Here is a 23,726-nt window from a genome sequence, read left to right as displayed (position 1 = left end):
GACTACCCCTTATTGTGCAATCAAATGAGGCAAAGCAGCTGAATATAAAAATAAAACTTATTTTATTCCATCCCATGAAAAGCCACCAGCTGCTGAAGAAAAAAAAAAAAGAAAAGAAAAAAGGAGATTCTATGGACCCAGATTAAGTAGGCCACGCTGGGTTCCCTCTGGTCCTCCCGCCTGGACATTGCTGGGTAAAACAGGAGGAGCTGGGATCCAGAGATCTTGACTTAGGCTTAGGTGTGGGAGCAGAGGGCATGATGTCATTATGGTTCTAAACCTCCCAAAGGGGCTCTGTGGGCCAGGAAGCTGGGGAGTGGGGGAGATGGGGAGTGGAGTACATGACTTTGAGAAGTCAAGTCACCCATGAAGAGCTGTCTGCTGGAGAGCATGCACACGATCCTGGAGCTGTGCTACCTCCTCATGCCTTTGTAGGGCCTGCAGCCCTGACTGCTGCAAGAAGGCCTGGGCAGCCTGAGAGCAGGGAAGAAAAGGATTCAACACTGGGTCCCTCAGTGCTAACACGCAATTACCACAGCCTTATGGGTTAGCCCACCTCTTCTTGGAAGAATGCATTCCCAACAAGAGTATGGAAGTTCGGACCTGGAGCCCACATAGGCTAGCCAGGCCCAGAGCAATGACTAAAGTTACTGGAAGGAAAGGGGCCATGGTGAGACCAGAGGCTTCAGAACAGAAGGATTGGGGACTAAGGCCAGAAACCCACCCCTGGCTGATAGAGGAACAGCAGTTGCAGCAGCTCCAAACTCTGGCCTACTACTTCAGTGTCAGAGAAGGCCAACGTGTCCAGCAAGGAGGAGAGCAGGGGCCCTGGCCACAGACGCTGACAGTAAGCAGGACCTTTCTCTGCAACGTTGCACAGAACCGTGAGCACCTGCAGACAGATATATGTACACAGTCCCCACAAACGATGAAAACCAAAGATTTTAACGATAGCTTCTGTGGAATGCTGACCACATGCCCAGGCACTGTGCCAAGCAGTTTTATATGCATATTCTGTAATCCCCTCAGCCACCCTCAGGTAGGATTACTATTCCCAATTATAAATGAGGAAACTGAAGCCTAAGGTGGTTAGTTGATTTGCCCAAGGTTAGTTACTAGTAAATTACAGTTTAGGGACTCACACCTAGACTGTCTGGTCTATGACTGATGGTCTGGCCCTGAAGCCATCCATACCACACCACCTGCCGGCTCTCAGCTAAGGGTACTTCTGAGGGCTCAGGGCTGCTCCCACTGTTTACACTTTGGTCACCAGACCTTGGACTCAAGTGACCCCAATACCTACCAACACGCTCACCACATTAGATACAGACAACAGGTGCAAGAGGGGCTCAATCAGATCCAGGGAGAGCAAGGAGGTGCAGAAACTAGGACTGTTTGCTGGAAGGGAAAATGTCAGGGTGAAGTTCCTCCAACTGGGGCATGAAACCAACCCACTCCCAATCCTACCCTTGTCAGCCCAGGCCATGAGGAATTATTCCCAGTATCTAAAGGCCCAGGCCTAGGCAGATTATGGTGCTTACCAGTGAGGTTGTTAAGGAGCCAGAGGCCCTCAGGAAGCAGGCTGGGCTGTTTCTGGAGGAGGAACTGCAGGAGGATAAATAAGGCTGCCACAACACGCTCATCTCGGAGCTGCAGTTGCCCTCCCACAGCCTCTGCTGCTGCCTCTGTTAGCAAGTTGCTTAGACACCGAAGCACAGGGCATGCCAGCTGCAAAGACGAGTTAGGGTTCAGGTTTAAGGAGGAAGGGGCAATCTGCACACTGGAGCAGGAGCTGAGTAAAAAGAAAGGTCACCCAGAGGTTGACCTGTCCTCTTCACCTACCAGCTCCAGTCCTGCATCCTCAGTTCTCTGGACAGCCCCAGCCAAGTCCAACAGCAGCAGCCCCAGGGTGGACAGAGCACCCTGGGTGATGAGCAGGGCATTGTTGACCTGGCTGGGCAATAGGAAGCAAGTAGTCACTACTCGGTCAATCCTACCTTTAAGGTGGCAAATGGCCTAGGTCTGTGGGTTTCCTGAGCTCCAAGAAGAGAGGACCATAAAACAAGGAAAACTCACCACAACAATTCCAGAAACCAAAGTTCAAAAACCTGAGTGTCATGGAAGGAAGCCCCAGGGGAGGTTTGTGGCACTTCCCCAATTCGCCTATTACCTGCAGATGATGTAGTGAAGGCACCAGGCAAACTCCACAGCTACTCCGAGGTTCAGCTTTGGGCCAGGTTGCAACAGTTGCAGCATATGTTGTGGGAGAGTGGAGCCCAGGACAGAGCTGTCAGTAGAAGCAGAGCTGTGAGTAGGAACTACAGAAGGCAAGATGCCAGTCACTCTTCCCAAACCCTGAGAGCAGGTGGGAAAGCATCCAAACCCAAAGCTCTTCCCAGTCAGGCACATGGGGTTGAAATGTGCAACAGCTTTGGAAACAAGATTCGATCAGGCATCAGGGGCTACACTACCAAGTAGGTCACACCTGCCTACACATCTGGAGACTCAATTTTACTTACGGGATGATCTTCTCTGGAGCTTCCTTAGCCTGCAGAAGCTGGGACAAGGCATATCCAAGAGCTTCCAGCACAGTCAGATGGGGAGACTAGAAGCAGACAGAGTAGGGATCTGACTCTGGAACCTAGGCCATAAGATTTCCTGAGACTTTCAACCCCTTAGCACAGGGCAGAGGCTGGAGCTGCCTACCCAAAGCAGGTGGGGCATGTGGAGAGACGTGAAGGGAGGGGTGCCCAGAGAGGAAGCAAGGAGGTGGACACTTACCTGGATGCAGGCAGCCAAGGCCGGAACAATGCCCTGTGGCAGGAGCTGCCTTCTCACAGCCTCACTCTCCACAATCAGGTTACCCAGTGTATACAGACAGAGCTCCTGAGAGCAGGACAACAAAAGCACTGGGCTTGGCCTGTCTCAGGCCAGGGTGGGGTAGGGGTGGGAGTGGGGAAGCTGGAGCATACCTGTCCTTGAGGATCGGGGCACAGGGGAATGGGAGATGATGGGTGTGTGTATGGCTGGGGGCATCAGGAGAAACAGGTTTTCCTCTTTTGCCTACCTGCCAGCTCAAACTGGACCCAAAAGCACAATTTTTAAATCCAAACCAAGAACAAGGTAGGAAGGGGCAGGGCTTACTATAAAGTCTGAGCTGTGACCGGAGAGGTAGGTGAGAAGGTAGGAAGTGGCTGGCAGGCAGGCCTCAACTACTGCAGACTGTTCAGAGTGAGAGAGCTCATGAAGGCACCGAGCCGCCTCAAGCTGCAGCAGGGCCTGGTTGCTGGTCAGGAGCCCGACTAGGGTCCGAATGCTGCCCTCCAGCCTACATGAGTGAGCACCAGAGCCCTGCTCAGCCAGTGGCCCTTCCCCCCCACACTCCTGTCCACCCCTCAGAGACCCAGCCACACACTCACACCACCCGCACTGACCTGATGAAGGTCTGTTGCGTCTCAGGGCGCTGCAAGCCTCGCCGAAGGCTGACCAGAGCCCCCTCTCTCTCCTTTTCCTCTGTCCCCCGCTGGGCTAACTGCAGGAACTGCTGGATCTGGAGCCCAGGGCAGGGAGAAGAGAGATGGGAACATATAGTTGCCAGAAAGCAAGGCATGAGTTCTGCTCTGCCCACTTCAGCTGTGAGCCCTTCAATATGGCACTATTCCTAGAACTCATCATTCACAGTAATATGGCCAATAAGTGTCAACCTTGCAGTAGAGTGGACAGAAGAGGGAATCAGAACTGGGTTTAATACAAGCCCTGCCACTTACGCTACAGGGGACTAAACCCCAGTTTCTCACCTGAGAAAAGAGCATAACATCTACTCTGCCTTTTTACTGTGTTATTTCAAGGATAACATTTAAACCTCTCAGCCTGACACAACCTATCCCTCTAGCGACTCTCCCCATGCAACCGACACTGCAACAACACTGCGCATCACATGACGTGTTTTTTAATGCTTCCAAGCTTTCGCATAATCTATTCTTTCTGCCTGGAATACCCTCCCCAGGTCCTCCACTTCCTTTAGATTTCTGCTCTCACTGCCTCTGGGAAGTTAGCTCTTTCTGCTCCCTTTGGAAGACTCAGGGGTTTCTATTGTGCCTCATGTTTCCTTCATGACAGGTAGGAGCACATCTGTCTCCTTCAATGGGTTGTGAACACGTCAAAGAAAGGGACTCTCTCTTCATCTTTCTGTACCTCAGTACCCAGCATAGGTGCCTTGGTATAAAGTAAGCACACAATGAATAAATGGTATAACCTAGGTATAAGTACTTTGTAAACTATATATGTAAACATAATATAAACAGGGGATACCCAATGCTTGCTGAATGAATAAATGAGCTAAAAGAAATTCTTTCGTTCACTTATTCCATAAATACTGAGCATCTACTATATGCCAGATACTGTATAGGCATCTGAGTTTTCAATGATGACAAGATAAGGTCCAGTTTCCTTTTAGTCTAGTTGGAGAAACGGTAACAAGCAAACAATTAGTATGATTAATACTCTGCAGACCCACTTTAGATGCAGCAAATGCAAAGGCCTTGAGACAGGAAAGAGCCTGGTATATTGTTCCAAGAACTGAAAAGAGGACAATTTGTCTGAAATGAGTGAACTGATAAGGTTGGAAGTAGCAGAGGTTAGACCATGCTGGACTGTGTAGATCACAGGAAGGATTTTGGTCTCTGTGTTTTTAAAAGACGCATCTGACTGATGTATAGAGAATTAACTTGAGGAGGCAAAATTTCTGCAGATGACCTGTTAGGAGGCTGCTGTTAAGTATTCAGAGAAGAGGGTGGTGGCGATCGTGATGGCAACGCCATTTAAAAGACTCCACAGCTCTTTAGGAGGTTAAAAAAAAAGTGGGGGGGGAGCTAGGACTTGATGATGTATTGATGTGGGGATGAGGGATAGAGTTGTCGAGGATGATTCCCTGGTTTCCGGCTTGGCCCACTAGACGGAAGGAGGTATTGAAGGGACCAAGTTCAGGTTTGGGGGCGGACCTCGAGTACAAGAGAAGGTATTTGCCGCTACCTGGTGTGGATCTCACCAAGCACCCTGCCCCCTCACCTCGGCTTCCCCGAAGATCATGGCTACACATTCCTCCTCGGCTTCCTCCAAGGCTTCGTCTCTCAGCAGCCTCTTGCTGACCAGCTGCTGCTCTCTCCGTGCCTTCCGCAGTGCTGGGAGCAAAGGAGCCGCTTGATCATGGGAGGGGCACCCAGGACCCAGAACCCATCTCCAACCCTGGAAGCCTCCTCACCCCTACTCCGACCGCCATACCCTCATCCTCCCGTGTTCCCTCGCCCGCCCGCACCTGCCTCCCGCTCCCGCCGGCGGCACCGTAGCTCCTCCACCCCGCAGCATAACGGCTTGAGGCGGCCCCGCTGTCGGCTCCACATGCTGGAACTGGAGTAAACCTGCACCAGAGAGAACGCAACAGGGCCCAGGAGTCTAGAAGATGTTACGGACTGCGCAGCCGCAGCGTAGAGCGGAAGGGGAGGTCCAGTGGGCGGGGCATGACGTGAAGTGAAGGAGGGGCGGGACGGGGCGGGGCGGAGCGAAGGTTATAGGAGGAGTGGGATCTCTAGACGAACGAATTCCAGATAGCTGCTCCTTCCCTTGGCTTCCGGCTTCTCGGCTTCCGATCTAGTAAAGGAAGTAACCCAACCTCGACCCGGACAGCCCCAGGCCCCTAGCGTCACCTTCCACTCAGCAGACACAACCTACCCACCCCTAACAGATTCTAAACGAACATTCAAAACTACCCCGAGTTCTAGGAAGATGTCGAACGCCATTTCACTAATAACACGGCTCTCAGTGATGAAAGCTGGCTAACCCCTGGAAGTGCATTACCTTATTGAATGTTCGCCATGACAATTATCCTCATTTATCAGGTGAGAAAAAGGAAACAAATTCAATTATGTGTCACTGTTCTGGGTAAAAGTGAACCGCAAGGGCGTCCCTGGTGGCGCAGTGGTTAAGAATTTGGCTGCCAATGCAGGGGACACGGGTTCGAGCACTGGGCCAGGAAGATCCCACATGCCAGGGAGCAACAAAGCCCGTGCGCCACAACTACTGAGCCTGCGCTCTTGAGGCAGAGAGGCACAACTACTGAGCCCACGTGCCACAGCTGCTGAAGCCTGCGCACCTAGAGCCCGTGCTCTGCAACAAGAGAAGCCACTGCAATGAGAAGCCCGCGCACCGCAACAAAGAGTAGCCCCTGCTCGCTGCAACTAGAAAAAGCCCGTGCACAGCAACGAAGACCCAACGCAGCCAAAAATAAATAAATTTATTAAATAAATAAAAATTTAAAAAATACTTTAAAAAAGTGAATGGCATTATTTTCAGGATAAAGTAGTTCTTTCATCAAATTTTGAGCGCCACTAATCTAGTAGGTACTGGGGAAACTGGTGAATTAAAAACTGTGCTCCAGGGGTTTCTCTGGTGGCGCAGTGGTTTAGAGTCCGCCTGCCGATGCAGGGAACACGGGTTCGTGCCCCGGTCCAGGAAGATCCCACATGCCGCGCAGCGGCTGGGCCCGTGAGCCATAGCCGCTGGGCCTGCGCGTCCGGAGCCTGTGCTCCGCAACGGGAGAGGCCACAACAGTGAGAGGCCCGCGAACCGCAAAAAAAAAAAAAAAAAAAAAACCAACAACAACTGTGCTCCAGGGAATTCCCTGGTGTCTAGTGCTTAGGACTCGGTACTTTCACTGCCATGGCTCCAGGTTCAATACGTGGTCGGAGAACTAGATCCCGCAAGCCAAACAAAAACTGTGTTCCATACCCTCAAAATCTGAATTGTGGCCAACTAAGCCCTACATGGTCTAATCCCTGTATACCTCTCCAGCCTTACCTTACTCATCCCTCCTAGGATCTTTGTTCCCTAAATAAGCCCTGCACTTTTTCTCTTCTGGGCTTTTGCACAGGCTGTTCCACTGCCTAGAGCCCTGTCTCTGCCACCCCACCCTCACTACAACCAGCACTCTTCCCTTAATTAACACTGTCCTCGAGATCTCCAATGTCCCCTACTCAGAACTACTGGACCAGTGCCCCCATTATGAGAACATATAGCACCATACGCTTCTCCTTCATAACTCTTTTCACAGCTGACATTAAGTTACAGTGTAAGTGTTTAACGTTGTCTCCTCCCAAACCGCCTTCACAGCTCCAAGAGAGTAGAGTCCTGGTAGCACTTAAGGACTTTTATTGAGGGAATTCCCTGGTGGTCCAGGGGTTAGGACTCCACGCTTTCAGTGCCAAGGGCCCGCGTTCAATCCCTCGTGGGGGAATAAAGATCCTTCAAGCTGTGAGGCCAGGAAAAAAAAAAAAGTTAAAAAGAATTCTCACTGAGGCCTCTAATCTTTAGAAAGCTACTACTTAGGGCTTCCCTGGTGGCGCAGTGATTGACAGTCCGCCTGCTAATGCAGGGGACAGGGGTTCATGCCCCAGTCCGGGAAGATCCCACATGCCGCGGAGCGGCTGGGCCCGTGACCATGGCCGCTGAGCCTGCGCTTCCGGAGCCTGTGCTCCGCAACGGGAGAGGCCACAACAGTGAGAGGCCCGCGTACCGCAAAAAAAAAAAAAAAAAAAAGAAAAGAAAGCAAGCTACTACTTAGACAAATGTGCAAGTAAGAACAAATCCAGGAATGGGAACTGTTCTTCAAACCCATTTCCTTCCCTTTAATTTAATTCCACCTCTTGGAGTCAATTGATGAAGTCTTTGATTTCTTCCACAAAACATCTAGTTAAATATCTGCAGACCATCATCCTGTTCTCCATATCTTCTCTTCAGGTCCAGCATCCATCCAGCCTCTGGACAGCCACTTATTGAGCACCATTTATTCATTTAACTTTATTATTATTATTTTTTTATTTTGGCCGTGCAGCTTGAGGAATCTTAGTTCCCCCACCAGGAATCGAACCCGTGCCCCTTGCAGTGGAAGTGCAGAGCCCTAACCACTGGACCACCAAGGAATTCCCTGAGCACCATTTATTAATGCACCATGCTCTGGCTGGGGATAGGATCTGGGTCTTGTCCCCTTCCTCATGGGGCATGCTGGCTTCTAACACCTACATCTTTCTCCTGGTTGGGAAGATAAGGCAAGTTCCCAGAAAAAATCTGTGCTCTGCCCAGAGTGTCTGCTCAAATAGTTACAGCTGCCCAAGCTGTTTTTTATTTGGGGTTTTTGTTTGTTTGTTTGTTTTTGTTTTTTGCACTTATCTGCCTGGCGATTCTGTTAATCCTGTAAGAAACAGCCCCATGTTCTCTCTACTACAAGGCTAGCTGTTCCTTTCTCTAGAGCTCCTCCAAGTCCTTGTCTCCTCTGTAAGAGTCCTCTTCACTATGGACTGTAGTTCTGCATCTGCATTTGCCTCCCGCACCTACTAGAGTACTTGAGGAACCATGTGATGGTCACATCAGCATCCCAGGGCTTGGCATTTAGCGCTGGCACTTGGTTTAGACAAACGATAGATATTTTTTGAATCAAGATGTTAGTTGGGGACCTTTGCAGAAACATTATTGCCCCTCTTAGCTTGGACCCCTCATGCAGAGTGTCTCCCCTAAGGTGATGGAATTTTTTAACCATTTTTAAAAAATTGAAGTATAGTTAACTTACAATGTTGTGTAATATATATATTGGGTTGGCCAAAAGGTTCGTTCGTTTTTTTCCGTAAGATGGCTCTAGTAGCACTTAGTTGTCTTTAACTTCATTCAAAATGATTTTGTTAGATTGTATGTGACAGCTGTCATATCAGCATGCATTTTAAAAAAGAGTTATCGAAATTGGTGAATTTTTGTGTAGCCATTTTAATATTGAAGATGGAAGGAAAAAAGCAACATTTTTGGCATATTATGCTTTATTATTTTAGGAAAGGTAAAAACGCAACCGAAACGCAAAACAAGATTTGAGCAGTGTATGGAGAAGGTGCTGTGACTGATCGAACACGTCAAAAGTGGTGTGCGAAGTTTCATGCTGGAGATTTCTCACTGGACAATGCTCCACAGTCGGGTAAACCAGTTGAAGTTGATAGCGATCAAATCGAGACATTAATTAAAAACAATCAACTTTATACCACGCGGGAGATAGCCGACATACTCAAAATACCCAACTCAAGCGTTGAAAATCATTTGCACCAGCTTGGTTACGTTAATCACTTTGATGTTTGGGTTCCACATAAGTTAAGCGGAGGGAAAAGAAACTTCTTGACCATATTTCCGCATGCAATTCTCTACTTAAACATAATGAAAACGTTCCATTTTTAAAACAAATTGTGATGGGCGATGAAAAGTGGATACTGTTAGGTGAGCCGACATGGGTTGTGAAAGAATTCACAGAAATATTAACAACGGAAGAAAAGAAAGTTTTTATTCCTCCACTTTCCAAGGGAGGAAAGGGGCCAGACACATAGGGTGGCATTGGCCCCAAAGGGTGGGGTTTGAATCTTTTATTAGGCTTCAAAGGGCAAGGTGCAGGAAAAGGAGGTGGGTTCATGTATATTCTGGTCCACAGCAGTACCGGGGCTGGCTGTGTGTCTATAGGATGTGGTTTTTCGGAGAATAGACTTGCAGTCTTCAGTAATTTTCCAGGTCTCGGGTGTCTGAAAGAGACTTAATAGGTGCCCTTGACAGGTATTACTCCATTTTGAATCATGTTAGGTGGGTTTACAGATACTGTACAATAACGTGGAATGGAAGAGATCGTGGGTCAAGCGAAATGAACACCACCAACCACACCAAAGGACGGTCTTCATCCAAAGAAGGTGATGTTGTGTATATGGTGGGATTGGAAGGGAGTCCTCTATTATGAGCTCCTTCCGGGAAACCAAACGATTAATTCCAACAAGTACTGCTCCCAATTAGACCAACTGAAAGCAGCACTCGACAAAAAGCATCCGGAACTAGTCAACAGAAAACGCATAATCTTCCATGAGGATAACGCAAGACCGCATATTTCTTTGATGACCAGACAAAAACTGTTACAGTTTGGCTGGGAAGTTCTGATTCATCCTCCATATTCACCACACATTCACCTTCGGATTTCCATTTATTTCGGTCTTTACAAAATTCTCTTAATGGAAAAAATTTCAGTTCCCTGGAGGAATGTAAAAGGCACCTGGAACAGTTCTTTGCTCAAAAAATAAAAAGTTTTGGGAAGATAGAATTATGAAGTTGCCTGAAAAATGGCAGAAGGTAGTGGAACAAAAGGGTGAATATGTTGTTCAATAACGTTCTTGGTGAAAATGAAAAAATGTGTCTTTTATTTTTACTTAAAAACCAAAGGCACTTTTTGGCCAACCTGGTAGATATATATATTCTTTTTCAGATTCTTTTCCATTATAGGTTATTATAAGATACTGAATATAGTTCGTGTGCTATACAGTAGGTTCTTGTTGTTAAGGTGATGGAATTTCCTGAGGAGCCAGGCTTCAGTGGCCTGAGTCTTCTGAATGCAGAGACTCTGATGAAGAAAATAACAATGAAGGGCTATTGTTACAACCTTAGCCGTAGAGCTGGGATTCCAAGCCTTTTTGTCTGACTGCAGAGTCAGTGTATTTCACACTGAACTATACTCGTATCTTGGTCCTCAGGGATGTCCCAGTGACATGGTCTGGCCTTTAGGCATGGCTTAGGGTATTAGAACATGCCCAACAGGACACACAGGGAGCAGTGTGGTCCAATGGGGCTTCCTTGTTTGGATTGTGGACAGATGGAGCTACTTCTGGAAAAAGGGAAGTGAGAATTCAAATGTTTTTCATGTAGCTCTTTGCCCAGAAATCCAGAAGTTCAGACTTGTGAGGGCTGTTTTAAAAGCATAGCCCTTCTAAAATTGAGGGCAGTCATCAATTAGATCCCTTGAACTGTAACTTGCTTAATAAATAATATCGTGTTACCTGCCTTCACCTATCAAGCTTGCCTTAATTGTTCCTGCAAATTGCATACCCTCATGTAGCTTACACAATATGTCACAAGACTCCTTTAACTGCCCCTCTGTGGATAACACCTCTGACATATGGGTTGCTATAGTAACAGTTCCTTAAGTTGATTTTCAGGAACTTAGAGTCAGCTCTTGCCAGGTTGTGTTCCAGCTGATTAAGACTGCTTGGAACCACTGACCCTCCAACTGGGCCTGTGCGAGTGTTGGATGGATGGCCTTTTGACAACAGAAGGCCAAAACTTCACCCTCAGATCATGCTAATGCCACCACTTTCTGAACATGCATCCCATGAAGAAGGATGTAACTCAGATACACCTGAGCAGAATACTGATTACCTCACCTTTTTCCTGTCCCCAATCACCTTCCCCTGTACCTCCAACCACCCTATACCCTTCACCCATAAATATCCCAAGCCCCTTGCCTTCAGGGAGGTGAATCTGAGACTTGTTCTCCCTGCTCCTCACTTAGATGCCTTGTGAATAAACTCTTTCTCTGCTACAAACCAAAGCATCTCGTCTCAGTGTTTGGCTTACTGCCTGTTGGGCAAACAAACCTGGTTTGGTAACAATTCCCACCCTCTGGGACACTTGCTTTTTTTCTTGACAAAGCAGTTGAGTTACTAATTAATCCTCTTTCAACATAGGTCCAGCTTTTCATTCCTAGGGCATAGGAATTGTCCTGGGGAAAGGGCAGGAGATAGCTAGGTACAAGTGGGAAAATTATATTTAGGAATATCTCATTTCTCAAATTTCAGGGTGGGGAAGTGGAAACTAAGAGAGCGAGGGACTTGGCCAATGTGTCTCTGTTGAACACATAGACTTCTCTACTTTTAAGAAAGCTATCACTTTAAAAAATTGTGAGGGGACTTCCCTGGCGGTCCAGTGGTTAAGACTCTGCTCTTCCAATGCAGGGGGCACGGGTTTGATCCCTGGTCGGGGAACTAAGATGCCACATGTCATGCGGCCAAAAAAAAAAAAAGCTATTATTTCTTAATAAACAAATTTAAAGAACAAGTCAGCAAAAAAAAAGGAGGGCGGGGGAGCTATTCCTCAGACCAACTTCCTTCTCTTGAACCTAATTCTAGCCCTTGGAGTCAATAGATGAAGTTTGCAATCTCTTCCACAAAATATCCAGTTAAATACCTTAGGATATTCAGGGAGTTGGACTTGGGTGACAGGAGGTTAACAGTAATTACCAAGACTAGGGAAAATTAAGGAACTACCGGGGTTGAGTCACTGGGCTATAGGCAGGGGACGTGAGAGTCCTGGCCTGAGGCAGTGAGGATCTTCCTTTCCCCATCCCAGACAAGGCTGGGGGCGCCTGAGTCATCAGGGCACTGCCTGAGGCAGAGTGCCCTAGACACCTTGCAAGATACTTCCTGTTATGGCTCCTCTCCTGGCAAAATCATTCACTGCAAAATTTCCTAGGACAGCGGATGGGGTGGTTGGGAGGAAGAAATGTGGGGAGTGACAGGGTTCAAAGAGGAGGAAACGGAGTGACATCCCAGGGTTACATAAACTTTCAGAGGCTGCCAGAGGGTAAGGACAGATAAGTTTGTGGAGCCTGGAAGCCGACGAGAGCCGCTGTAAAGGAAAGAAGCCAGGCGGGGAGGCAGAGGTTCTGAGGACCTATCGACCATGGTGAGTGTATGCTCTTGGGGCCGAAGGAGGGCTACTCGGGGAACCTTAGGGACCGGCAGGATCCGCCCTGACCTCCGCTGTCTTCGCAGGTGTGCGTGCCCTGTCTGCTGCTGCTCCTGCTGCCAGTGCTACGTGTGTCTGCGGCCACACCAGAGCCCTGCGAGCTGGACGAAGATGATTTCCGCTGCGTCTGCAACTTCACGGATCCGAAGCCTGACTGGTCTAGCGCCATGCAGTGTATGGTTGCTGTCGAGGTGGAGATCCGTGGCGGCGGCCACAACCTGGAACAGTTTCTAAAGGGCGCCGACGTCGACTCGAAGCAGTACGCTGACACGATCAGGGCTCTGCGCTGGCGGCGGCTCACGTTGGGCGCTGCCCAGGTTCCTGCTCTGCTTCTGGTCGCCCTTCTGCGTGCTCTCGGTTACTCCCGGCTCAAGGAACTGACGTTTGAGGACCTGGAGGTAACCGGCCCGATGCCGCCGCCGCCTCTGGAAGCCACTGGACCTGCGCTCTCCACCCTCAGTCTCCGTAACGTGTCGTGGGCAACAGGAGGTGCCTGGCTCGGCGAACTGCAGCAGTGGCTCAAGCCTGGTCTCAGGGTACTGAACATCGCGCAAGCACACTCGCTTGCCTTTGCCTGCGCACAGCTCCCCACCTTCCAGGCCCTCACCAGCCTAGACCTGTCTGACAATCCTGGACTCGGCGAGCGCGGGCTGATTGCGGCTCTCTGTCCGCACAAGTTCCCGGCCCTCCAAGGTCTAGCGCTACGCAACGCGGGGATGGAGACGCTCAGCAGCGTGTGCGCTGCGCTGGCGGCGGCGAGTGTGCAACCCCACCGACTAGACCTCAGCCACAACTCGCTGCGCGCCACCGCCCCGGGCGCTACCTCGTGTGCCTGGCCCAGCGCACTGAGCTCTCTCAACTTGTCGTTCGCGGGGCTGGAGCAAGTGCCTAAAGGACTGCCGCCCAAGCTCAGCGTGCTTGATCTCAGCTGCAACAGGTTAAGCAGGGAGCCGCGGCCAGACGAGCTGCCCGAGGTAAATAACCTGACACTGGACGGGAATCCCTTTCTGGACCCTGGAGCCCTCGAGTACCAAGAAGACCTGAAGAGCTCCGGTGTGGTCCCAGTCTGTGCACGTTCCGCCTTGACCATGGGGGTGTCAGGAGCCCTGGCACTGCTTCAGGGAGCCGGGGACTTTGCCTAAGGCCCAGTGGAGAAGGGGGAGAGGAATTAATTGGCTCAGATTGTCCTGGCTCTGGGAGAGCCTCGTCAGGACATCTCAACCAACCAACCCTCTGCCCCATCTTCATTAAAATCTTAAACAGCGGGTCCATGACATTCACTCAACAGACATTTACTGGGCACACTGCTGGATAGCGAATCCATTATACTTAAACTTTCTTCATCCTAACTCCGTAGAAACCATACCTGCCCTTACTTAGAAAAGAACTACAGGGGCAGAAAGGGCAGGGAAAAGTCGCCTGTCTAGGGCTGTGTGGCAGAACCAAGGGTTTCTGCCCAATGCGGGCTTTCTGAACAGATTCCTGGCACCTGTTAAAGGATGTTTGAATGGTAAACATGCCTAGGAGGATACAGAATGTTTCCTCTCTGGTGCATTTTCCAAGAGTCAGCTTCTCCCTTTCCAAGGTAATAAAACCCAGAGCCATTTGCTTATTTTCACTCTCTTTTTTTCCTCCAACCCCCAGTGAGGAGAGACAGCTATGCCACTTGTTCTACATAAGCTCTGAGTTTTATAATTTCAGGGTTCCTCTCCTGTAGCGTACAGCCCCTCTGCACACACAGGTACACTGGCTTTCGCTGTGTCATGTAATGGGGAGTTTGGGGTTGGGGAACTGATAGAAGATGCTGTCATTTAACAGCCTGTCTCTGAACCAGAGATCTTGTGACTATGTTAGTATATGTGTGTATATTCGTTCTTTGATTTGCAAACAGGATAACACCTTAGACCCTTCACAGCTTCGCAGACCCCTGCACAGGGCAATTAATAGTATACGTCCTCTGAATCACATTATCTCAGTGACCCAGGACATCAGCCAAGCAGCCAAGAGGTACTGTTCCTTCTAAGGGTCCCTTCTTCATTACATCAAGGAGGCAGCCACACCCAGCAGAGATCTAGGTATCTGCCTCCAGGGGGACCTCAAGAGGAGTGGGAGGAGGCATGTAAACATAGCCCTCCAGCCTGCCTCCCTCCAGTGTCCAGAACCACACAGATAGGAATGGAGAATGCAAATTAACATTGATGGGAGAGTTACACAGGTTATCAGACCATGGGCTCAAAGAGTCATAGGGGCAGCTAAATAAACTGCCAATCTATGTGGCTGAACCACACTGACTCCATTTTGTCACCTCCATCTTAGGCCCACAGTCTTGCCCCTCCCCTTTCTGCACAACTGAGCTTTAGTCTACTCACAAGGAGTGCACCCAAGCCAGATTACTTTCCTAACAACTTTTACTCTTGCCTTCATGTGATATGAAAACTGGAAGAATGCCTTTTTTGACACAGATGGTTAATGGTCATGAGACCCCCCAGGAGGAAAAAGCCCCGGTTCCCTTGGATGCAGATGTGCATCTTACTTGGTAGTCAAATTCTGTTTTTCGCTTTGGCCCCTTTAAATCCAAGGTATCCCCTTCGCAGAGCGCCGCTGTGAATGCCTCTGGATCCTAGCTGTATGTAAGTTCACAATACGCATTATGTAATATGGCTGTATGTCAGTACGCACAATAAACTTCAAAATTGCACTTTATGCAGTTGCCTGCTTTGTTTTTTGGTCTCAAGGTTCTTTCTCAGTTCGGTAGATATTATTCAATATCTCTGCCTCCCAACACTTTTGCATGTGGATAGACAGTTTTCCCAATACCATTTTTTGAAAAGACATTAAATGGTCTTGGCATCCTTGTCGAAAATCATTTGACCATATATGTGAGGTTTTATTTCTGGGCTGTCTATTCAATTCTATTGGTCCATATATCTGGGTGTTTTTTTTTTGTTTTTTTGTGTTTTTTTTTTTGCGGTACGCGGGCCTCTCTCACTGCTGTGGCCTCTTCCGTTGCGGAGCACAGGCTCCGGACGCGCAGGCTCAGCGGCCATGGCTCACGGGCCCAGCCGCTCCGCGACACGTGGGATGTTCCCGGACCGGGGCACGAACCCGCGTCCTCTGCATCAGCAGGCGGACTCTCAACCACTGCACCACCAGGGAAGCCCCATATATCTGTTTTTATGCCAGTACCACACTGTTGTGGTTACCGTAGGTTTGTAATAGGTTATGAAATCACGAAGTGTGAGATCTCCAATTTTATTCTTTTTTTCAAGATTGTTTTGGCTCTTTGGGGTCCCTTGAGATTCCATATGAATCTTAGGATGGATTTTTCTATTTCTGCAAAAAATGCCATTAGATTTTGACAGGGATTTAATTAAATCTGTAGCTTGCCTTGGGGAGTGTTGATATCCTAATAATATTGTCTTCCGATCCATGAATATGGGATGATTTTCCATTTACTTGTGTCTTCTTTAATTCTTTCAGCAATTTTTGTAGTTTTCATTGTAAGTCTTTCATCTCTTCAGTTAATTTCTAAGTACTTTATTTTATTTTTTGATGCTATTGTAAATGGAATTGTTTTTCTTAATTTCCTTTCCAGACTGTTCATTGTTAGTGTATAGAAACTGCTGAACTGAAACAAATAGACTGCCAGATAGTTCTCCTGCAAAGACAGGTTTCTTTGGGATCAGCAGAGAATTGCAATTCAGGGGTCTGCAACCACGGCGAGCTATCAATACATGCAAGTTTCTGTATGGCAAAGGTAGGAGAACACTTTTATACAGAGGAAAAGGAAGGTGGGAGGGCTCCTTGCCAGTAAAAAAGGAGTCTTTCTTCTTCCTGTTGGGCTCTGCTAAGGTCTCAGGGCATGAAGCAGTCCCTTCTGGTCTCCCAACTCTATTTAATTGAGGTTTCTGTTTATTTTTTTACAAAACTCACTGGATTTTGTTTGTTGGTTTTGTATGCTTCAACTTTGCTGAATTTGTTTATCAGTTCTAACAGGTTTTTTTGTGTGGAATCTTCAGGATTTTCTACATATAAGATCATGTCATCTGTGAACAAAGACAATTTTACTTCTTCCTTTCCAGTTTGGATGTCTTTTGTTTCTTTTTCCTGCCTAACTTCTTTGGCTAGGATCTCCAGTACTATGTTAAATAGAAGTGACAAAAGTGGGCATCCCTGTCTTGTTCCTGATCTTAGAAAGTTTTGTCTTTCACCATGGAGTATGATTGATGTTATGTTCATAAGATAATCTTCATTAAGATGAGGGAAACAGCATGATTGTATGCAGATAGGAATAAGATATATATATTTTCTCTTTATTCTGGTAAAAAAAATATATATATAGTAAAGTTTGCCATTTTAACCATTCTTAAGTGTAAGGTACAGTGGTATTAATTACATTCACAGTATTGTGCAACCATCACCACAATTTCCAGAATTTTTTTGTCACCCCAAGAGAAACTCTGTACCCGTTAAGCAAATACTCTCCACTTCCCTTCCCCTAGAGCCTGGGAACATCTAATCTACTTTCTGTCTCTATGAATTTGCCTATTCTACATATTGAATATAAGTGGGATCATACAGTATTTGTGTCTGGTTTATTTAACTTAGTATAATGTTTTCAAGGTTCATCTATGTTGTAGCATGTGTCAGTACTTCATTGCTTTTTATGGCTGTATGATACGCCATTGTATTATAAACTACATTTTGTTTATTAATTCATCTATCGATGGACAGATTTGGCTATTGTGAATGATGCTACTATGAACATTTTAGTACACAAATCTGTTTATGTACCCCTTTTCAGTTCTTTTGCATATATACCTAGGAGAAGTTTTGCTGGATCATATGGTAATTATATGTTTAATGTTTTGAAGAACCTCCAAACTCTTTTCCACAGCGGCTGCACCATATTACATTCCCATCAGCAATGGATGAGGGTGTGGACTTCCCTGGTGGTGCAGTGGTTAAGAATCTGCCTGCCAGTGCAGGGAACACGGGTTCGAGCCCTGGTCTGGGAAGACCCCACATGCCGCGGAGCAACTAAGCCTGTGCGCCACAACTGCTAACCCTGCCCTCTACAGCCCGCGAGCCACAACTACTGAGCCCCCGTGCCACAATTACTGAAGCTCACGTGCCTAGAGCCCGTGCTCCGCAACAAGAGAAGCCACTGCAATGAGAAGCCCATGCTCCACAATTAAGAGTAGCCCCGGTTTGCCGCAACTAGAGAAAGCCAGAGTGCAGCAACGAAGACCCAACACAGCCAAAAATACATTAATTAATTTTAAAAAATGTATGAGCATTCTTATTTATCCACTTTCTCACCAACGGTTTTCTTTTTAATTACGTTACCTCTTTTTATTTTACAATACATTTCAAAAATGCCATGAAAGTTGCCTTAACTGCTCTATAAGACCTGGAATCAAAGAACACTGAGAATTAGAACACACAAACATCAAGCTGTAATACCTACTTGTGCTGAACGATTACTACCAAAAGGATGTCATTTTTTAAATAAGCAGATGTGTGTCAATGCAAAATACAATACTAACTTGTTAAAACAGAACAGTAAACTTTGTTTCAATGGCTATAGAAAGGAGGTGGTTTTGTTTTTTTTCAATGCATCTGGTCTGGCAGCATTATGCATTTAAAGCAATACGTGCCCTGGGGCTTCCCTGGTGGCTCAGTGGTTAAGAATCCGCCTGCCAATGCAAGGGACATGGGTTCGAGCCCTGGCCCGGGAAGATCCCACATGGCACGGAACAACTAAGCCCGGGCACCACAACTACAGAACCTGAGCTCTAGAGCCCATAAGCCACAACTACTGAGCCCACGTGCCACAACTACTGAAGTCTGTGTACCTAGAGCCCATTCTCTGCAACAAGAGAAGCCACTACAATGAGAAGCCTGCCCACCACAAGGAAGAGTAGCCCCCGCTCGCCGCAACTAGAGAAAGCCTGTGCACAGCAACGACGACCCAACATAGCCAAAAATAAAAACAAACAAATAAATAAATGTATATTAAAAAAAGCAATACATGCCCTGAAAGTTTATATTTTCAGTTGTGTGTATCAACTGAATCAGAGCCCATTTTTTTCTTTTTATTAGAGCCATACTAGTGAGTAAGAAGTGGTACCTCATTATGTTTTTGATTTGCATTTCTTTAATGACCAAGGATTTTGAGCATCTTTTCACATGCTTGTTGGCCATTCGTATAGCTTCTTTGGAGAACTATCTATTCAAATTTTTTTTCCTAGTTATTAATTGTTGTTTGTCTTTTTGCATTTCACTAATGTATAATGACGTTGAGCATCTTTTTATGCACTGTGTATATGTTCTTTGGAGAAATGGCTATTCAAGTCTTTCCCTCATTTTTTACTTGAGTTGTTTGTCTTTTTGTTGCTGAGTTGTAGGAGCTCTCTATATATCCTGGATAGTAGATCATCATCAGGTATATAATTTGCAAATATTTTCTCCCATTTTGTAGGCTGCCTTTTCATATTTTTGATAATGTCTTTTGATGCACAAAAGTTTTTAACTTTGATGAAATTCAGTTTATCATGTTTTCTTCTGTTGTGCTTGCTTTTGGTATCATATCTAAGAACTCATTGCCAGATTAAAGGCCATGAGGATTAGTTTCTGTATTTTCTTCTATGAGTTTTATAGTTTGAGCTCTTAAGTTTGGGAAATTGATCGATTTGAGATAATTTTTGTATATGGTCTGAGGTAAGGGTCCAACTCCATTCATCCGTATCTGGATGTCCAGGTGTCCCAGTGCCATTAGTTAAAAAGATTAATCTTTCCTCATTGAATGTTCTTGATGTCCTTGTCAAATCAGCTGTCCATAGAAACATGAGTTTATTTCTGGACCCTTACTGCTCTGCTCTCTCACAGATCTCTATGTTTGTTCTTATGCCAGTACCACAGTGTCTTGGTTACTATAGCTTCACAATAAGTTTTGAAATCAGGAAGTGTGAGTCCTCCAACTTTGTTCTTCTTTTATAAGATTGTTCTGACTATTCAGCATCTGTTGAAATCCGTATGAACTTTAAAAGGAGGAACAGAAGCTGAGAGTGAAGGAACGAATAAATAGGTTATGCAATGAAGGAAATCCAATATTACACAAATGCTTCAAAAGAGGCTCAGAGAAAAAGATGGTATGTCCCTTAGTTCAGTTATACCAGACGTCTCAGGGTGAAACCATCTAATCCTGAGACCACTTTTGCTTTGGAACCTGATGAGATATAGGAGAAGACTGCAAACCTGGGTGGCCTTGCCGTGGGAGACGTTTTGATCGTAAATTATAATGATGGACTGAACTAATTACTCTTATTTTTCATGTAACAGCTACACAACGAGATATAACACTGGCATTGTTGGTAAGACTACAGTATTAATATTGATAGTCAAATGTATGGGAAAATACAAGCCTCCTATGCCTACCCCACACTGATTCCTCCAGATGTTAGGCATATTCATCTTGTTACTATTGCTCTACCTGTTATATAGACGTACACCAAATGTAGATGATCAGACAGGTATGATTCTTTTGGCTATAAGTGATCCTTGGTGAAAAACCAGAGAGTGGCTTGTGATGTAACAAAGAACTTATCTGGCCTTTGTCTTCGGTTACTGGCACAAAGCTTCAAAAACCTTTGGAATTTCCGGAGCAATAGGAGTCTCTCTGTTATACTAATGAGGTGACTTCTGGCAGGGCTCCTAGATAGCTCTAGGATGGAAGAGGTTACTCACTAGAAATAAATAACCATGCAGGGACTTCCCTGGTGGTCCGGTCGTTAAGACTCTGTGCTTCCACTGCAGGGGGCACAGTTTTGATCCCTGGCCATGGAACTAAGATCTTGCATGCCACGCAGCACAGTCAAAAAAAGAAAAATCATGCAGATTGAAGGGCTGGAGTTGAATTCAATCACATAGCCTATGATTTAATTAATCATGCCTACATAATGAAATCTCATCGAAAAATGCTGGACAATGAGGCTCAGGGAGCTTCCTGGTTGGTGAACACACTGATCTACTGGGAAGGCGTACCCTCACTCCACAGGAACAGGAGCTCCTGCCACTCAGGACCCTTCCAGACCTTGCCCTACATAACCCTTCTGTTGGAAGCCATCCTGGAGTCCCTGCGCCGTGACAAAGTCATGATGCAATCAAAGGCAGGACTGCAAAGCAGCACTGTGCCAGGACGGCGGACTACATCTCTATTGATTTGTTTGGTTGTGTTAAGCTTATATATGGAAACAGCACTAGGGGGATTTGCGCCCAGGGTTAGGAAAATGAGAAAAACTACTACCCCCTGCTACTAGTATTACCACAAAATGGAAAGTACCTATTCCGGCCCCAGGAAACTGGGAACGCAATACACAATCTGGAAATATAGGGATGTTCCTATGGAAAACACCCCCAATTGAACAACTGTGGCCCTACGAAGGGGTTGTTGATGATTTTGGTTTTATCTGGGTCCAATATAAAGAAAGGTTAATACTCTGGCAACAATTGCCGGATGATAAACAGGAGCGTAGGAGGTATTGTGAGTGCTACTAGTGGAGTCAGCAACACAGGAACTGCAGGATATATTGTAAATATTTTCAAGGCACTATTCAAAACACTTGCCCATGCAGAAAGAACACGAAGACTGCACTTCTGTGATAAAGACTTACATAATAGCTTGGCTTAACTACTAGAAAATAACCTGCAACTAATGAGAACTTGGGGAAATATCTTGATAGCACATCTAGAAACTACAGACAATTCTAAGGTAATCTTTTGAGGAAATCTTGTGGTCAAGGGTTTGAGGCCTAAGGCTAGACTATATTATGATAATTATGTTTTGATTATGTAAACCAAAAATATATAAGCTTGCTGAATAACAATAAAGTATGCTACTATCTGCCTGACTCCAGAGACAGTGTCAGTCTCGTTCTTTCTCCGTCGCTGACGCTGTTCCTCCCTCAGGTACTCCTGGACTCGTTGGAGCTGGACTCCAACACTCTTCATCTGATTGTTCACTTGCATGCTTTATAATTTAAAAAAGGTAATCATAAATAGAGCACTTTCCCGAGTTCTGTGAGTCATTCTAGTGAATTATTGAACCTGAGGGTTGGTTGTGGGAACCCAGGAATCTGTAGCCAAGTCAGGCAGTACTACAAGTAACCTGGGGATCCCACTTGTGGCTGGAACCTGAAATAAGGGGTCTTATTGAGAACCTTGCATTTTAACTTGTGGGATCTGGCGCTAACTCCAAGTAGTTAGTGTCACCTACAAATTGGCGCTTGCCATCTACCTCTACAAGGATCAAATTATGAGCTGCTGCAACTGCTGACCTTCAACACCCCCTGAAAGGAGTTTAGGGTGGAGATGAGGAATGAGGCGCTCTGTGCTCTAGGAAAAACTGGCAAAACAGGTCTTCAGATACATATTTTCAGGAGACAATTTTATGAGTCCAACTGTTGCATCTCCTTGTACCTAGAAAAGCACTAAAATCATCCCTCATGGTGACACCTGCTCCTGGTGACTAGCAGTAACCTTCACGAGACTAGCAGAAACCTCCTGCAAAGAAATACGTGCTTCATTGCATGTACTCCCCCTGCACCAAAATCACATATATACTGAATTTCCCCCGCTACCTCTTTGGAGCAGCTTCTCAGAGCAATCTGAAATGCTGTCTACTGGACTATAGTCCTAATTTTACCCCAAATAAAACTTAACTCACAATTCACAGGTTGTGCTTTTTTTTTTCAGTCGACATTAGTATCAGAATTGGATTGAAATGTAGGACGCCCAGTCAGTGTTAGAGAATTGGTGTCAGATACAGTAACTATAATGCTTTTTTGGGTTCTGTAAGTCATTCCAGCAAATTATGGAAGCTGCAGGAGTAGCGGGTATACCTGGGAGTGTAGATAGCTAGTCAAAGTGAGGACCCCTGAGCTTGAGACTAGCGTCTGAATTTAGGGCAGTCTTATTGCAACTGTGCTCTTACCTGTGAAGTCTGGCCAAACTCTGGGTAGTTGGTGACAGAAGTAATTTCATCCTACATGGAACATTATTCAGCCACAGAAACGAAAGAAGTACTGATACATGCTACATCATGGATGAACCTTGGAAAACAAGAAAAAAGCCAGTCACAGAAAGAACACATATTATGTGAGTCCACTTATATGAAATGTCCAGAATAGGCAAATCTATAGAGGCAGAGAGTAGATGAGTGGTTGTTTAAGGGTCAGGATAGGGTGGGGGTTAGGGAGGTTATAGTAAAGGAAAGCAAGTTTCTTTATAAAGTGATGGAAACGTTCTAAAATTAACCATAGTAAGAGTTACACATATCTGCAAACGTACTAAAAACCATTGAATAATACACTTTAAGTGGGTGAATTGTATGGTATATGAATTATATCTCAACAAAGCTGTCAGTTTTTAAAAAGGTAGTTATCTTTTATAAATACATACTGAAATAGCTATATGTGAAATATAAGGTGTGTGGGATTTGCTTCAAAAGAATCCACTGGGGGCTTCCCTGGTGGCGCAGTGGTTGAGAGTCCGCCTGCCGATGCAGGGGACGCGGGTTCATGCCCCGTTCCGGGAAGATCCCACATGCCACAGAGCGGCTGGGCCCGTGAGCCATGGCCGCTGAGCTTGCGCGTCCGGAGCCTGTGCTCCGCAACGGGAGAGGCCACAACAGTGAGAGGCCCGCGTAACGCAAAAAAAAAAAAAAAAAAAAAAAAAAGAATCCACTGGGGTGGAAGGGGGAACAGAAGGAATAAGACCAGCCATAAGTTGATAACTGCTGAAGCTGAGTGCCTGGAAGCTCATTAAACTCTTCTCTCCACAGTTATATATGTCTGAAATTTTTCATAAGAGGAAAAAAAGAAAAATTCCATGCAACAGTCTGGCTCACTCAGAAAAGAAAGGTCTGTCACCTCCTATGGTAAGTTATTGTTTAGAGGCCCCACCCAGAGCCCTCAGATCAGGGAGATGAATTATTGAGGGGAATCTGAGAGGCACAGAAGCCATGGAGTGTGGAGAGGTGATGAGCACAGGGGCTGCTTTGGGCCGGGGCAGCTCAGCCCCTTCAG

General features: G+C 46.3%; 2 protein-coding genes across 6 annotated transcripts; one reads left to right on the top strand and one right to left on the bottom strand.

Moving 5' to 3' along the window:
• Positions 1–39: 39 nt before the first annotated feature.
• Positions 40–22,753, bottom strand: TMCO6 (transmembrane and coiled-coil domains 6). Of its 5 annotated transcripts, XM_030869388.3 has the most exons (13): positions 22,634–22,753; positions 5,315–5,417; positions 5,068–5,180; positions 3,435–3,550; positions 3,145–3,328; positions 2,782–2,886; positions 2,520–2,605; positions 2,171–2,287; positions 1,843–1,954; positions 1,542–1,728; positions 1,304–1,398; positions 725–892; positions 40–474 (listed from the first exon to the last, which is right to left on the bottom strand). In XM_030869388.3, exons 2-13 carry the CDS (start codon positions 5,397–5,399, stop codon positions 361–363), a joined length of 1,482 nt encoding a protein of 493 aa, XP_030725248.1. In that variant the 5' UTR covers positions 5,400–5,417; positions 22,634–22,753; the 3' UTR covers positions 40–360. The 5 variants fall into 5 exon arrangements, 4 of the variants coding, with proteins under 4 accessions (XP_030725248.1, XP_030725251.1, XP_030725252.1 ...); XR_004042297.3 differs by lacking the exon at positions 22,634–22,753 and having other exon boundaries at positions 725–864; positions 5,315–5,499; XM_030869391.3 differs by lacking the exon at positions 22,634–22,753 and having other exon boundaries at positions 1,542–1,605; positions 5,315–5,500.
• Positions 12,034–15,342, top strand: CD14 (CD14 molecule). Its single transcript, XM_030869419.3, has 2 exons — positions 12,034–12,576; positions 12,666–15,342. The coding sequence occupies exons 1-2, from the start codon at positions 12,574–12,576 to the stop codon at positions 13,779–13,781; spliced, it is 1,119 nt and encodes a 372-aa protein (XP_030725279.1). The 5' UTR covers positions 12,034–12,573; the 3' UTR covers positions 13,782–15,342.
• Positions 22,754–23,726: the final 973 nt, after the last annotated feature.

Source organism: Globicephala melas, chromosome 3 (assembly GCF_963455315.2).
Source record: "Globicephala melas chromosome 3, mGloMel1.2, whole genome shotgun sequence".
Taxonomy (NCBI): domain Eukaryota; kingdom Metazoa; phylum Chordata; class Mammalia; order Artiodactyla; family Delphinidae; genus Globicephala; species Globicephala melas.
This window is presented reverse-complemented; position numbering and strand designations above follow the sequence as displayed.